The sequence below is a fragment of the Pteronotus mesoamericanus genome, unplaced genomic scaffold (assembly GCF_021234165.1).
Source record: "Pteronotus mesoamericanus isolate MK-2021 breed Mesoamerican mustached bat unplaced genomic scaffold, CSHL_Meso_final contig_182, whole genome shotgun sequence".
NCBI lineage: Eukaryota > Metazoa > Chordata > Mammalia > Chiroptera > Mormoopidae > Pteronotus > Pteronotus mesoamericanus.
In genome coordinates, this window is record NW_026555078.1 from 24,430,165 (window position 1) to 24,446,666 (window position 16,502).

Consider the following 16,502-nt stretch of genomic DNA (forward strand, 5'->3'; position numbering starts at 1 on the left):
CCATTTTACATTAGTATGAGAGAGTTGGTTGCTCTACATTCTTGGTATTTTTTATTTTAGCCATTCTGATAGGTAATGTAGTGGTATCTCATCACATCTTTAAGTTGAATTTCCCTAGTTGTTAATGATTTTGAACATCATTTTTTGTGTGTATTTGTCATCTATATAGCCTCTTTGGTAAAATTGTCTTTTCAAAACTTTTGCCTATTTTCTAACCGGATTGTTTGTTACTGTTGAGATTAGAGAGTTCTTAACACAGTCTGGATATGAAACCTTTGTTGGATATGTGATTTGCAAAGATTTTCTCTCCCAATCTATGGATTGTCTTTTCTCCCTCTTCAACACAGTCATTCATAGATTAATTTTTTTTAATTTTGACAAAGCTTAATTTATTGATTTTTTTCTTTATGAACCATCCATTTTGTGTCAGAGTTAAGAAATTTTAGCTTAAGTTACAAAGATTCATCCCAACATTTTCCTCTAAAAGTTTCATAGTTTTATATTGATAATTATTTTATGTCAGATTTACTACTTAAGTTAGTTTTATATAAAGTGTGAGGTTTACATCAAGGTTCCTTTTTTCTCTACAAGATGTCCAATTATTTAATTATCACTTATTGAAAAGACTGTTGGCTCCATTGAATTGCATCTGCACATTTCTCAATTGCCCACTCATAGGTATATATTCAAAAGAGATAAAAACTGATAAACAAATACACACAGAAGAAATATGTCTACAACAGTGCCATTCTCAAGTAGCAAAAGGTGAAAATAGCCCAAATGTTCATTAACAAATGAAGAGATGAAAAAATTTCTGTGAACACACATAATGGAGTATTATTCAGCTATAAAAAGAAATGAAGTATTAGTACATGCTATAACATGGCTGAAACTCAAAAGCATCATGCTAAGTAAAAGAAGCCAGACAGAAAAGGTCACATGTTGTATGATTCCATTTATATAAAATATTGAGAATAGGTAAATCCATAGAGAATGAAGATTGGTGGTTTCCAGGGTCTGAGGGAAGGTAGAATGGCGGAAAGTGGGAGCAACTGCTTAACACGTATCAGGTTTTCTTTTGAATTGGTGAAATATTTCAGAACTAGATAGAAGTGGTAACTGCACAGCCATGTGAATGCACAAAGTATCACTGAATTGTTCACTTTAAGATGGTTAACTTTATGTTATGTAAATTTCACCTTGATGGGAAAAAAGGTTAGCATATCTATGCGGGTCTATTTTGGACTCTATTCTGTTCCATTGATACACATAACTCTACCCCTCCTCCCATACCATACACTATATTAATAACTATAGCTGTAATGGTAAGTCATTATATTAGAAAATGATTCTCCCAATTTTATTTTTTATCTAAAATGGTTTAGCTATTTTAGTTCATTTGCCTCTCTGTATACATTTTGGAATCAATTTATCCATATATATACTTATATATATATATGTGTATATATAAAAAGAAAAAAAGGCTTGCTGGTATTTTCATAGGAATTGTGTTAGCCTACTGATGGATTTGGAAAGAACTGACATCTATGTTGAGTTTTCCAACTCATGAACAGGGTATGTCCATTCATTTAGGTCTTGATTTATTTCATCAGCAATTGATAAGTATCTTTACTTAAGTATTGCATTTTCATTTTTTAGAGCAACTGTAATTGGCATTGTGTCTTAAAGTTTTGGTTTCCAATTGTTTCTTGCTAGGATGTAGAGACATGATTACTTTTGGTGTGCTGATCATACATTTCATGACTTTGTTAAATTCACTGATTTGCTTTATGAGTTTATTATTATGTAGTTATTGTTGTTTAGTAGATTACTTGAGATTTTCCTTGTAGACAATCATGCATCTGCAAACAGGGATAATTTTCTTTCTTTCTACTACATATGTCATTTATTTCTTTGTCTTGCCTTATTGCACTGCATAGAATTTCCAATACTGTGTTGAATAGGAGTGGTGATAGTGTTCATCCTTGCCTCATTCCTAATTTAATAAGGTGAAAAGCATTTAGTCTCTCATCACTAAGTGTTATGTTTACTTATAGATTGTTTATAAAACCTATAGGCTGTGAAGCCATCTGGTCCTGTACTTTTGTATGTTGGGAGTTTTTTGATTACCACTTCGATTTCAATGGTAGTAATGTTCTGTTTAGATTTTCTAATTCTTTCCGGTTCAGTCTTGAGAGGTTATGTGCTTCTAGAAATTTATTCATTTATTCTAGATTGTCAAATTTGTTGGCATATAATTGTTCCTAGTATTCTTTAATAATCCTCTGTATTTCTGTTTTGTCAGTTTTAAACTTTTTCATTTATCATTTTATTGGGGCTCTCTCTATCCTTTTTCTTGATAAGTTTGGCTAAAGGTCTGTTGATTTTGTTGAACTTTTCAAAGAACCAGCTCTTAGTTTTATTGCTCTTTTCTATTGTTTTTTTAAATTTCTATTTCATTTATTTACAGTCTGATCTTAATTATTTCCTTTCTTTTGTTTACTTTGGCTTTTGTATGTTCTTTTTCCAGTTCTTTAGGTGTGAAATTGGGATTTCTTTATTTGTATCTTGAGGGAGGCCTGTACAGCTAAGAACTCCCCTCTTTGAACTGCTTTTGCTACATCCCATAAATTTTGAAAAGTTGTGCCTTCATTTCCATTTGTTTCAAGGTAATATTTGATTTCCAGTTTGATTTTCCCTTTGAGCACTGGTTTTTTTTAGTAGCATGTTGTTTACAGTCTATGTATTTGTGTTTTTTCCTGTTTCCTTCCTGTGGTCAACTTCTGGTTTCATGCCATTGTAATCAAAAAAGATGCCTGATATGATTTCAATCTTCTGGAATTTACTGACACTTATTTGTGGCCTAATATATGATCTATTCTGAAGAATAATCCATGTACACATGAAAACAAATGTGTACTATGCAGTTTTTGTTCTATAAATGTCTAATAAGTCTATCTGGCCCAAAGCGACATTAAGACCATTATTTTCTTATTAATTTTCTGTCTGAATGATCTACCAAATTAGGAAGATTTCAGTTATATTTTTCAAATCTTCACTCTTATTTCACTCTCCTTATGGGACTCCAAAGATACAAACAGAAAAAAGTTTTGTTGTCTTCCTAAAGGTTCCTGAGGCTCTGTTTACCTTTTCCAGCCTTTATTCTGTTTTCAGATTGCATAATTTCTATTGCTCTAACTTCAAGGGCACTGATTTATCCTCTGTCATAACTATTCTACTATAAGCCATTTTTTTACTTAAGTTATTGCATTTTTCAGTTCTAAAATTTTCATTTGGTTTTTCCTTGTATCATCTATTTCTTTGCTTAGGCTTTCTATTTTTTCATTTGTTTCAAGTCTGTAATTGCTTAATGGAGCATTTTTATTATTATAGCTTCTTCAAAATCCTTGTCAGGTAATTCCAACATCTGTGTCTCATCTCAGTGTGGTGTCTGCTGATTATCTTTTGTCATCTGAATTAAGATTTTCCTGGTATGATAACGAGTATTATATAATGAGACTCTGCTTTCTATTTTAGTAGGCAGTCTAACTGTTTAGATTCCCAGCTCACTTTCATGGGCTGTGGCTCAAATATCAATTTAATGGTCAAAAGCCTTTTCACTGATATTTTGTTCTGCCCCACTTGTAGGCTACCTAGAGGCCATTCTGAAACCTGACTAGTCTATTATGCCACAGTTCAGTTCTCAGACTTCTTTCTGTATTGATTCTGATCACTTTCACACATGGCACATTCAGAGGTCTGCCTGGGATTCCAAACAGAGATTTTAAAAATCCCTTTCTCAGATGGCCTCCTCTTCCTAACTCTCCCTCAACTCTAGTTGGAAGAGGAATGGGGACCTCCTCATTACTGCAGTGTGGCAACGATGGGTTTTGTCCAAAGTCTCTGCAGTTCTAATGCCAGTTGGGAGAGGTAGAGGTGCCCTCATGTTCCAGGACAGATACAGTGACAAGGCTGTGTTCAATCTCCACAGCTGTTTGCACCTATGGAGGGTAGAGAAGCAACTTTTCATGATGTTCACCTGGAATAAAGTGGCTATGAAGGAGGACACAAAAAACCCCAGGATTATCTTCTGGAGAGTGGGCCTCTTGTAGTATAGGCTTCCCCCACTAGGTGAGTGTTCTAGGAACTCATCTGTATCAGTGTACCAGCTGGCATTGTCGTGAGAAGCTGTGTTCGGCTTCAGTGAATTTCCCATTTCATGATGGGTGATGTATGAGTGTACCTGCCCACACCGTGCTGAGTGTTCAGCAGATTTTGACCAAAAATGGCGTGACCCCTGTGCCCCACCCTCCCTATTCACCCCATCTCACCCCAAGTGACTTTTTTTTTGTTTCCCCAGATGAAGAAAAAAGTCCTCAAAGGGAAACATTTTGCCAATGTAGAAGAGGTGAAACAAAAAACAGCAGAAGCACTAAAAGCCATCAAAATAGATGAGTTCACAAACTGTTTTTAAGCAGTGGAAAAAAGGTCTTGATAGGTGTATTGCTTCAAATGGAGTGTACTTTGAAGATGACTGAAGTTTAAACACATAAGAACAAATAAACAATCTTTTATAAATAAATTCCAGAGTTTTTTGGCTCTATAAACTGGTACTTTTAGCTTGGAAAATTCTCTAGCACCCTCAACTAATATATACAGGAGGCAAAAAAAAAAAAAAAAACCACAACAAGCAAACCAACAAAACACAGGAAATTCACTCTGTACAAGATTTCTTTTTTTTGTAATTAGCAGGAAGAATAGTGTATAATGTGTCTTCTACATCTTAACCAGAAACAGAAGCCTGTAGTTTAAGCCTAACATATTTTCAAATATTTAATGCATATTTAACTCACACCTATAATGTTACTTAGTTATTAGCAAACTAATGATTTTGTGTTTCCAGTGACATCTTGGCTCATATAGGTTCCTTTTAAAAAATGATAAACTGACTTTTATTTAACAATTTAAATCTTGAGAACAACATGGTACTTTATTTTCTTATATAAGGTAAAAGGAAAACAAAACATTTGCTTGAAGAAAAGAATTCTAGAAGTGAACACTTAAAGAGATTTAACTAGAAGTGAACACTTAAAGAGATTATTTAAAGCTTCTATGGGACGCAGGCTTTGAACACAGGAAGTACTCCCTGTTTTTAAAAGCTTTTTCTTAGGGTTCAGCTTTATTTCCTTTTTCAGCCATTATGGAAGTACAAATGGCAGGGCACTGGGTCCTTTGGTTGTAAAGCCATAGTATCTATCCTATCCCTAACCTTTTAAACATAATCAACCCCCTCATATGGTATACTATAAAACCCCTCTCTTTATTTCTAATTATACTTGCAGCTTCAATATACAGTCTCCTTTACAAACCCTGACACTTCAGAACCCAGAAAATCCAGTCACTCCTGGTGGAAGAGGATTCATACCAAAACTCAAAATTAAAACAAACCAAAAACAAATAAATAAACAAACCTCCAAACAAGCAGACAGACAAAAACCCATCACCCTCAGGTAGATCTAAGGAAGAGAAAAATCCAAAGCTATATGGCTATTTTAGTGGCAGAACATTAACTAGGATACTTCCAACAGTCTTAGATAGCCTCTGATATGCATTGACTTGATAGAATAAATGATGGTGCTGAAAAAAGTTGTAACAGAGAAAATGTAATCATTTTTAAAAATTCACATAAAAACCTCTGCTATGCTGATTAATCCATTTCATTAAACCAGTGAAAAATCATTCTTTTAAAATAGCTTTCATGCTTAAAAAAACACTGGGAAAAAAATTCCAGTTAAATGTATTCCTTAAAAATATGTATGTTTAATTTTGTTGGAATGGGAGAAAGGACTCTTATTTATCTCCCTCCGGAGATGAAGAGTGTCTGACATCTTTAACCTCTAACAAATAAGGTGTTAAAAATACAGTTTTTGACATCAAAAAAACTTTGACTACATAGAAAAAATGACCATGAATATATTTAATAACTAAAGAAAATTATTTTTCTAAAACTTTTTTCCTACTAAGATTTTCACTGTCTCCTTGAGTACTAAAAACCACTTTTTCAGTGGAAAAAGAAGGAAAGCATGAAAGTAAGAATTTGTTAAATAGTAATAACTGAAACTGAAGTTAAGGTTCAAGTGAAATGCTGTTTTGCCAATGCCTCAAAAATTAAAAAGCCAATGTAGTTTTATATCATTAGCACAACTTACAAGTGAGATTCTCTCACACAGAACCAAAGAAATCAGCAGACAGAGGGTTAAATTTGCACTACGGGTAAAAGGGCTTGGACACTTAAAAAACAAGAGGAAAAAGAAACTAAAGCAGTTTCTTGTTACAGTGTGGGGAGCTGAACTATGACCAAATCATAGTTTAAATACAAATTTTGTTGGGTGAAAATTTAATAAATATGTGGAAATGGAAGAAACTCAGAAACCATAGTTATTTCCATTTTAAATGAGGATGATAGTTCTGCACCACCAGCTGTTTATAGTTCATTGAATGAGGTTCTAGTTGATAGGAGATAATTACCTCTTCTCCATAGGAGGCAAGTGTTTCTTGTTCTACAGACACCTCTGATGAATGGCCATGGGAGTATGAGACCAAGACAGCATGCCAAGATCATTTTGGTTTTCAATGATCTCTTTAAACACTTGGTTTTTATTTTTTTTCCTATTTAAGTATAAGAAAATGTTCACCTTAAAATATGCAGAATCAAGTCACTGGCTATTATTTTCATTTGAACCTTAAAAGGAAATCACAGTGATTGGACCCAGGAAATATACATACCATCAACAGTATTGAAAAGGATAGACATGTGCCCTGGCCAGGTATCTCAGCTGGTTGGAACGTTGTACCGAACAGAAAAGGTCAAGGGTTCAATTCCTGGTGACAGCACATTCCTAGGTTGTGGGTTCAATCTCCAATAGGGAGGCAACCGATCAATGTTCCTCTCTCTCTCTCTCTCTCTCTCTTTCTCTCTCTGTCCCCTGCATCCTCTATCCTCTCTCCCCCATTCCTCTCTCTCTCAAATCAATAAACATATCCTTGGATAAGGATAAAAAAAAAAGGATAGGCATGATGATTTCAGCTTGAGTGTTGAAAATTCTATTTACTAACATTGTTTTCCCCTGAAGACCATATATCTGTAAGCTCCCTGTCAATTAATGATGCCTCCATTGTCCCATTCCTTCAGCTCTTTCACCAACTTGGAAGGGCCTATCAATTCTATCTTCCCAGTCTCTCTCAAATTTGTCTCTGCAGTTCTAATGCAAACTGCCACATACGTTAATATTTATCACTTGCTGAATGGTCTTCTAATCCTAAATGGTCTCCCTGCTTTTAGTCTCTTTCAGTACTAATACAGTTTAAGCAAAATTCTACTTTCACATTAATATCACTAAAGCACCACTCTCATTGTGCCACTCTTACGTGTAAAAACCCTTCAAAAGTAGGTTGTGACTCCAAAATAGAAAAAAGCTTATGACAGATGAAGCAAAAAAAAAAAAAGTAAATCAATTCTATCCTCACAAATATGTAAATATAGATATGCATATTAATAACTAGAAGAGAACAAAACATGAAGAGAATAAATTGAAAATGTCCTGGGACTTGGGGTTTACCCTTGACTTTTACTTCCCATTTCTTGTTAAAATAATTTTTATGCAATAAATAAACTTTAAGTAACCACTTACTACTCAAAGCTTAACCTATAAAGCTGAACCTGCACCCAAGAACCTCAGCAATCTGGCTGCCCAACCTACCTTTTTCCAGCTCATTTTCCATCTCTCCTTTTACATAACCCAGAAGTCCAGACAAACTAAAATATCCCGTATCTCATTGTGTTCCTGTATTGCCCTTTCCCAGCTATGGACAATTACACATACAATTAATCATAGCTTCAGCTAGTGTGTTCTGCTCCTGTGCGTCGAAATCCTAACTATCCTTTACTGCTAAGTTCAAATAATACTCTTTCCACAAAACTATCCCTAACATCTCCTTCCTCCCATGAGGATTTCATTTATATCTCTTGTATAAAATGTAAAACTTTGTTGTTTGCATTGTAATTGTGTGTGTGCACGCACACGTGTACATAAGTAGCCCCCTTTCAGGTAGGGGCCTTACTTTAGCCATCTTTGTATTCCATTCAAGGCATCACAGAGTCTGACTGAATAAATATGTCAAATGACTGAATAAGTACTCTCAAAAAGCAAGGGCTAGGAAGACTAAAAACCAAAAGCAACTCTTACTTTTAGTTTTATTATGATTTTCCTTCTTTTTCACTCAAGTTTTTCTTAATCTAAACTTCTTACCTGAAGATATGTTATTCTCCGTTGGACCAGTTCTGTCAGATCTTTGGCCTCTTTTTCCCGCCAATCACCTGCTCCATCTGTTTGACTGAGGTAGTACAGATCCGTCATTATAGACCTATAAAACAACATTGGAAGTCTTACTTATTTGTACTTCATCATAGGATTACACAATCATAAGAAGAGAGTGAAATTCTCCATAAAGATTGATGTTCACAATGATGCTGATACTCATCTTTTATTTTCTACCAAGGCTGTGAAATTTAACAATTAGTCTCTAACATCCAGGATTCATTACTATTGTAAATTTTTACTGGTAAGTAAAACACACCTCTATCCAGTCGTACTTATATAATAAGTTGTACTTATTTCCCAACACAGAGCACTACAAAGACTAGTGCAAGAGGAGTACAACAGACTAGAGGAAGTAAATACCCATAGCAGGCAGGCAAGCAGGCAGGCAGGCAGGAAGGAAGGGCGGGAGGAAAAAGGGAGGGAGGGGGGAAGGAAGGGGGAGGGAGGAATAGATTAATATAAGGGAAAGAAGTTAAGTTGGTGCCAGTATTTTAATACTACCTTTTTGTTCTCACTACTGTCATTTCCTCTCCCCTCTTAAATTTTCTTTTTATACTTTAACACTGAGTGGCTGGAAAAGGATCAGAGAAAAATTTTGACATAACTCTTAAATGCAGGTCTAAGCCAAGGGACAGCAAACAGTTTTTTCTGTAAAAAGCCAAGTAGTAAATATTTTAGGCGTCATTGGTATCTGTTGCTTTTACAGCAGGAAAGATGCCACAGACAATATGGAAATGAATGGATGTGCCTGTGTACCAATAAAACTTCATTCACAAAAACAAGCTATGAGGCAGATTTGGCCATTGGGCCATAATTTGAAAATCCCTGACCTAAACTAATAAAATGATTATTAAGACACTTCCCCATTTTTGCATAGCATGAGTAATTTCAATTATAAAATGGTGAATTTCCTACAAAGTAAACTAACCTACCCAGGACATTACCAAGAGAAACTTTAGGGCTGGTGCAGATAGTTTTATTTATAGTGCATTAGATAAAAGCCATGACTTATATTTACCATAAAAAAAGCAAGATCCTCTCTTTCTCTAACAATCCCTACCAATCTATCAGCAACCATTTAGTCAATTACTAATCACATTATCACCATTGGCATTGTTACCAGTGAACACTGAACCATCGACCAAGCCAACATCTTTTCTCCCCTGATTTCAGTAGTAGCCTTTGAATAGGTCTCTACACCCTGCTTTCACCCCTGCCTACCTTTACAGTCTATTCTCAAAAGTAAATTAGAACAGTGAAAACATAAAAGTGAATGTTTTTACTAAGTTGTATGAGTACTAAGTTTTGGCAATTAATTATTCATATCCATTCTAATCTGTCTAGAAAGTAGAATAACAAAGCCTGTAACTAGGAAGCCAATATCAAAAAGAGAAGCACACAACAATCAATTAAAATTGAGTTTGCTTTTTAAATATTTTTTTCTTGGCCTCCTCAATGAAGATCACACAAGGAAGACAAGCCCAGAAAACGATGTTAAATTCAAACTAGTTCTTTGATGATTGAATAATGTTTAGAGGTTACCATCCTGCATAATGTATCATCTTTGGGCCAAAGACATGAGAATAACCAAACAAAAAGTTTCAGTTGTGGCCCAGTATTGGGAAACATAGTGACTGAAAACTATTCTACAGAAATGCTCAGTGAAAACATTTTTCAGTGATTCCACTCTGAAATCCTATCTCCTAAAAGTGCCCCAAAAGCTAGAAATTTGGCTGTCTTGGTTTTCACTATGAAGATATCAAAAACTATGGAAGATGGGTGGTAAATTTAAAGGCCTGGATGAGGCCAGGTCAAAGCCTAGAAAATACAAATCCAGGCAAGGTACTAGCAGAATATTGTTAGTCATTTAAGGGTAACGTACAAGTGCCTGAAGACAATCGGTGGAATGGAACAGAATCTATGACTTTGACAGCAAGCCCACTATGTCAGGCAACAAATCCTTTATTTCAAAAGCTGGGCTACATTTATGTTCTTTGTATTTTCTGTTAAATTTCCTATTTTAGTATTCACAAAACTTTTAAATGTCCTACTCTGTTCTTAATCATGCCATTGAAGAGCCACAAGAAGACTATTTAGCTTATGCCTGATTCAAAATGTTAAAGAGAGAAATTCCCTGAGGACCAGCATAGAACAGATGTAATTCAAGCAAGAAAATCCCAAAGTAAAGAAATGAATCCTTATTAAAGTAAATGCTGCATGAACTGTAAACAAATGATTATATATATTGAGTAACATTTTTTTTATCACGCACATTCAATGAAAAGAAAGTCCATTCTCCATTGCTTAGCATCAGAATTATACTCCAAATCAGAAATACTATGTTATTTTTAGGGATTAGTGTATAACCGTGTCTTAAGACTACTTTTAAATACAGGGATCACTTAAGTCCTCCAAAGTGATGCAAACATTGACTCAAGAATAATGAATACAAAAAAATTCTTCAATGTCAGATTGTCTTCTAATCTTCTAGAATAATTTTCTTCTAATTATCAGTATGATCCCCTCAGTTCACTAACTGACTTCTAACAGATATGCTCTCTGTCTTTTGCAGAAACCACTGTTGAAATCAACTAGAGTTTCCAGGTTTATTCAAGGTAAACGACTTTTCTTCTGTAACTTGCTCTTCACAACTTTTAGGATTCTTAATTGCTGAAGAATATTTTTACCTCAATAACATAATTTTCTTTAGCTGCATATTTTTCATAAATCCTTCAATGGAACAGTATTTGTTTTTACAAAAAGGCACAAAGTAGAGTATGGAATAGTCAGTCAAAGAATGCACATACCTGTCTCCCCACCCAATAAAGAAGACATAGCTTACTGAAACTAACTAAAAAGTGAGTGCTTAGCACTGTGAGGTAGAGAAAATGTTTAAGTTGGAGTTCCAGTTCTCAGGAGATTACAATTTGTCAGAGAAAAAAGCCAAATTAGTACAAAAGAAACAACAATGTCCATTTATGAAAGCTACCCTCCTAGCAAAATACAAGTCCTCAATTACTTTTGACTCCTCCTCTTCCCCACAACAGATCTGTTACCAAGTCCTGCAGCTTCTATTTTTCACATATTTATCCCCTTCTCTCCATTCCCACTGCAACTACCCAGATCCAGAAGCTCATTATCAAAATTCTTCTAATTTCTTGGCACCAGGTTTTCTTTCACATGGCTCTCAAAATGAGCTTTCTAAAATGCACAATAAGATTTAGTAAAGAATAAGTAAAGAATGCTTTAAGCTCAATAATAAAACAAATGATTCACCCCAAAATTAAGCATGTGATTTGAACAGACCCTTTACCAAGGATGATAGATGGAAGACAAATAAACACATTAAAAGATGCTCAACATCATTAGTAAGGAAATGCAAATTAAAATCACCATGACATACCGTTAAACTGCTATTAGAATGGTGGTGGGTGGTGGGGGAGAATGTAAAAAATAAAAATACCAAATGCAGACAAAAATACGGAGCATCTGGAACTCTTATGCATTACTGGTGAGAATGCAAAATAGTACCATCATTTTGGAAAACAGTTTAGCAGTGTCTTATAAAATTAAACATACACTTAACTCATGACCCATCCATCCCACTCCTAGATATTAATTCAAAATAAATGAAAACATTTCTACAAAAAATATGCATGTTACTATTCATAGTGGCTTTATTCATAATCACCAAAAAATGGAAAACAACACAAATGCCCTTTGACTGGTGAATGGATAAACTGTGATATGACCATACAATGGAATATTACTTAGCAACATAAAGGAATGCACTACCTATACACAAACTACATGGGCGAATCTCAAATGATAATGCCATGTGAAATCAATCCCACTCAAAAAGCTTCATAGTGTATGACTGCATTTACACTAAATTCTAGAAAAGGCAAAATTATGGAGACAGGAAACAGATCTGGTTATTGCCAGAGACTGGTGAAGGGGGACATGCTGATTACAAGGGGGCATGATGCAATTTCTGGAGGAAGCAGCAATTTGACTTGAACTATGGTGGTGATTCCAAAACTGTGAAGATCTGTCTGTAAAGATTCACAGAACTATAAACTAAAATATGTATGTGTTAGCATATATAAATTATGTTGTAATAAAGTTACTGCATTTTTGCTGCATATAATGCACTCCCATATATAACATGCACTCACATTTTTGTGCATGTTATACAAAGGATAATTATACCCATGGTATATAATCAATATACCCATGTATAATGCACATCCTTATTTTTCCCTCAAAAATTTGGGTAAAAAGTATACATTATACAGGGCAAAATACAGATGATTCAGAAAGAAAACAAAAAAAAGAAAGAGAATCAGTTCTCTTTCAGACTATCAGAAAAAGTTCTAAGAAAAAAAACAAAGCCCTTCTGAAGAAACAAAAATCCAGAAGTTTTTTTCCATATAACTGATGTTTTTATGAACCAAAAAAAAAAACAGATAAGTTCAGATTCACATGGAAATCTGAACAAGAAAACTGATAGTCTCAACCTTTGATTTATCAGAACAAGAAAACTGATAGTCTCAACCTTTGATTTATCAGAGAACACAGGAACACAAGCTTTCAGTCTAGAGACAACCTAGACACTACAATTTGGGAAGTATAAAAATGAAACAAAAATTTTTGTGTAACATAAAAATCCCCAGAGGCAAACATAAATGTCTGTCTTAATTCTTACACTTGAGGACCCTGAAAATTATTGCTAAGATGGCATATTTTATACACACACACACACACGCACACAAATTTTCTCTATTTGTACATTCATTAAATGTTATTTCTCTAATGTTTGATTGTGCTTTGCTCATTATTTGTATCACTGCATTCTACTCTGGCTGCCTGGAGTTCATCTACAACCCTGTGAAGCTGTATCCCCAGTTCATTTTGCTTTCTGCAAAAGACAGCAAAAGAAATTGATCTTTGTACCTTAGGTACCTTTATATTTTTATTTTCTATGAAATATTATTTAAAATACTGATATACTCAAAGGTAGTGTCAGGGAACATAATTCAACTTACAAAAAATTTAACATTGATGTACATGAACTATTTAGGACCTGATTTTTCTCATTTGTACATTTGTATAGCATTTCTACATATAGTAACAAGTATCTGCACCAAAAAAATTTTAAGTAATTACTTTGATTTAAAAAAAGACCTAAAAATTAAATTCTCAAGTAATGTAATTAAATCTCTCAAACTTTAAACATTCCAATAGTCTATCCATTTGGTCTAATGGTCTAACTACTGTTAACTGCAAACTAGGCTAAAAATTTCAAACGGCTTGTCTAATGTGTGGCATAATAATTCAATGTCCCCTGAAATTTATACTGTCTTATTTCTGTAGATCCATTAATGATTCCAATAAACTAAGAGATTTTATTTATAATTTCACTTAAAACAGTAGAGCAATATTTCAAACACTACAATATTGCTGATGATGTTAATATAATAAATCCCTTGGTTGAAGGGTAATTCTTCTCCTCTTCACAGTGGTAGGTTGTGTTACTACAATAATTTTTCACTTATTGTTCACTAATGAGACAGGTAATTGCCATAACAATCCTACTGAGAATATGGACTTATAAATATAATAGAGCGAAGGACAGTTTTCACTGTTTATAACGATTCTCAGATACATTTCGTTCCGCATGAACATACCAGCACCAGAATCCTTTCTTTTCTATGTAATACAAACTGCATATTTTCAAAAATGTACAAACAGAAGAAACAAATTTAATTTGGCAGATTTCAGGTTCTTCTTTCTAGCAACTAAACTGAAAAAGCAATGAAGAGAATGCCCCACTTTATCAAAAATCTGTTAATCTTTAATTAGATACCCTAAAAGTTTTTAAAGTTAAAGTTTTTAATATTTGAATTAGAAACATAATTGCCAGCCTCAGTATGAGTTCCACTATACTGTAATAGAAAATGGCAGACTTCACTTCAAATGTCAATTGTATATGAAGGAAATTTACAGGAAGCTTTCCAAGGTATTGTTGGCTGACACTACTATCGTCAGAGTTTACTTAGTATATAAAGATTTCTAGAAATATATTTTAAATAACATTTTCCAGGGATATATTTTTGATTGATGAACTACCTTTGATAATTATTGCCCTTTGAGATCTCAGGTATTCTCCTGCTCGTAAATATGGTAGGTATCATTTACCATTCAGCAGGGAAATTACCAAAAGTTCTAGTTTCCCATTCTTAGATTATAATCTTGGCTAAAGTACCTTTCATGATGTCCCAAATCTGACAGAAATTCATCTGCATGTCTTTGGAGTTCACTTCCTTCTAAATTCTTTAATTTCTTCAATTCACTTTGTAGAAAAAACCAGAGCTCTTTAGCTCCATTTTCAATCCTCCTCCTTAGGATTTCATGATCCTTCCCTAAACCTGCAGTCAAAGAACAGAGAGTATCAGCATTTCCAATATTCTGATGAAAGGAAATTTTCATTTGTACTATCAATATATCGAAGAGAAAAAATATTGTATAATCACCTACCATTTCTAGTTTGTTTCTTATAATTTTCAATTTGTTCTTTGGCCTTCACAAGTTGCTCTTCTAAAGCACGAATCCTTCCAGAAGCTGGACCCTGATCAATGGGGCCTTCTGGTATCCTGTAGTTCAGGGAAGAAAATGTAAACATTTAACTTATAAAATATGCAACAATACATGTATAATAAAGTTACATGCTAAATCATATTTATTGATTGGTAACTCTAAAAGTCACTGAACCATCTAATATATTAGAAGTACAAATGAAATTTCCTCTCCAAAGGTATACAATAAAACTTAGTAAGCACTGGGATTAACAGAAACAGAAATAAATAATCATAGGTCAGAGATCTATGATATTGTAGGAATTAAGGAAACTTTAGAACTCTTTCCTTACTAAAAGCTCTCATCATAATTGCTTAGAAAAACTTCGCCATGAGTGACAAAGTGGTCAATCCTTTGTTAGTGCTGAGAATAACAAAGGTGAAGGCCAGGGTAATAAAAAGGTTGAAAGGGGATAAGAAAGCACATATCTGAACATGTATCTATGTTCAAATATCAAATATAAAGTATTTCTAAATCAATCATAATATCAGGCTATGTAAATCCATGTTCCAGTTCATGAACTCATGACTTATATTACTAAGTATTGGTGTCACAGGGTAAGACAAGAGTAGAAGATGAAGTATATTAGGAAAAAACAGAAGATTAATGTCCTGTTTGTTTCTATTGGAAACAAAAAACATCAGTCAACAATACAAAATATTGAAACATAGCAGAAAAACTCCAGGATATCTTGCTTATATTATCAATCTATCTGTAAAACTTCTTTCCCAACTGTACTGATTTCTAACATGTTTTGTTTTTATGTGACTTTTGGCAGTACTCTGTACTCTGTTTTGACCATAAAAGATATCTACATCATAATCCTGGAACCTGTAAATGCTTCCTTATATGATAAAATAAACTTTAAATGTGTAATTAAGTTAAGGATCTTCAGGTGGGGACAGTCTTGCATTATCCAGGTTGGCCAAAACTGTAATCACTGCTGTCCTTATAAGAGGGAGGAAGAGGAAGATCATGCTACAAAAGAGAAGTTGGTGTGACTATTAGCTTTGAAAATGGAGGAATGAGTCATAAGCAACAAATGCAAGGAGTGCACTTTTAGAAGCTAGAAAATGCAAGGAAACAGATTCTCTCCTAGACTTTCCCTATGGAAAGTAACCCTGCTAACATGCTGGTTTTGCCCTAGTGAAACTCATTTGATTCTCCCTTCCCAAAATGTAAGAGAATAAATTTCTACTGTTTTAAGCCACAAAGTCTGTGATATCCATTACAGCAGCAATAGGAAACTAATACCTACCCATATATACATACATATTGTGTATATGTATATATACACATATATACTTTTGCAAAATTATTGTATACATTAAATAATATTTTCTTTTAAAATCCATTTAAATGAGAAAAATGTTTATAATAGTACTTAGCACAGAGTAAACAAGATATTCTATAATTTTCCATGAAATTGTATGAATTAACATTGAATAGAGGCATGAAGAATAACCATGACCAATCATGAGT

General features: G+C 33.9%; 1 protein-coding gene across 5 annotated transcripts in view; it reads right to left on the reverse strand.

The window, feature by feature from the left end:
• Positions 1–16,502, reverse strand: part of FUT8 (fucosyltransferase 8) — a 181,483-nt gene that overhangs the window by 45,241 nt on the left and 119,740 nt on the right. For all 5 annotated transcript variants that reach the window (XM_054567426.1, XM_054567425.1, XM_054567422.1 and 2 more), the window contains 3 exons: positions 14,922–15,037; positions 14,650–14,812; positions 8,310–8,424 (listed from right to left, as the gene is read on the reverse strand). In XM_054567426.1, the coding sequence (XP_054423401.1) occupies positions 8,310–8,424; positions 14,650–14,812; positions 14,922–15,037 (394 nt within the window). The remainder of the gene's footprint in view (positions 1–8,309; positions 8,425–14,649; positions 14,813–14,921; positions 15,038–16,502) is intronic.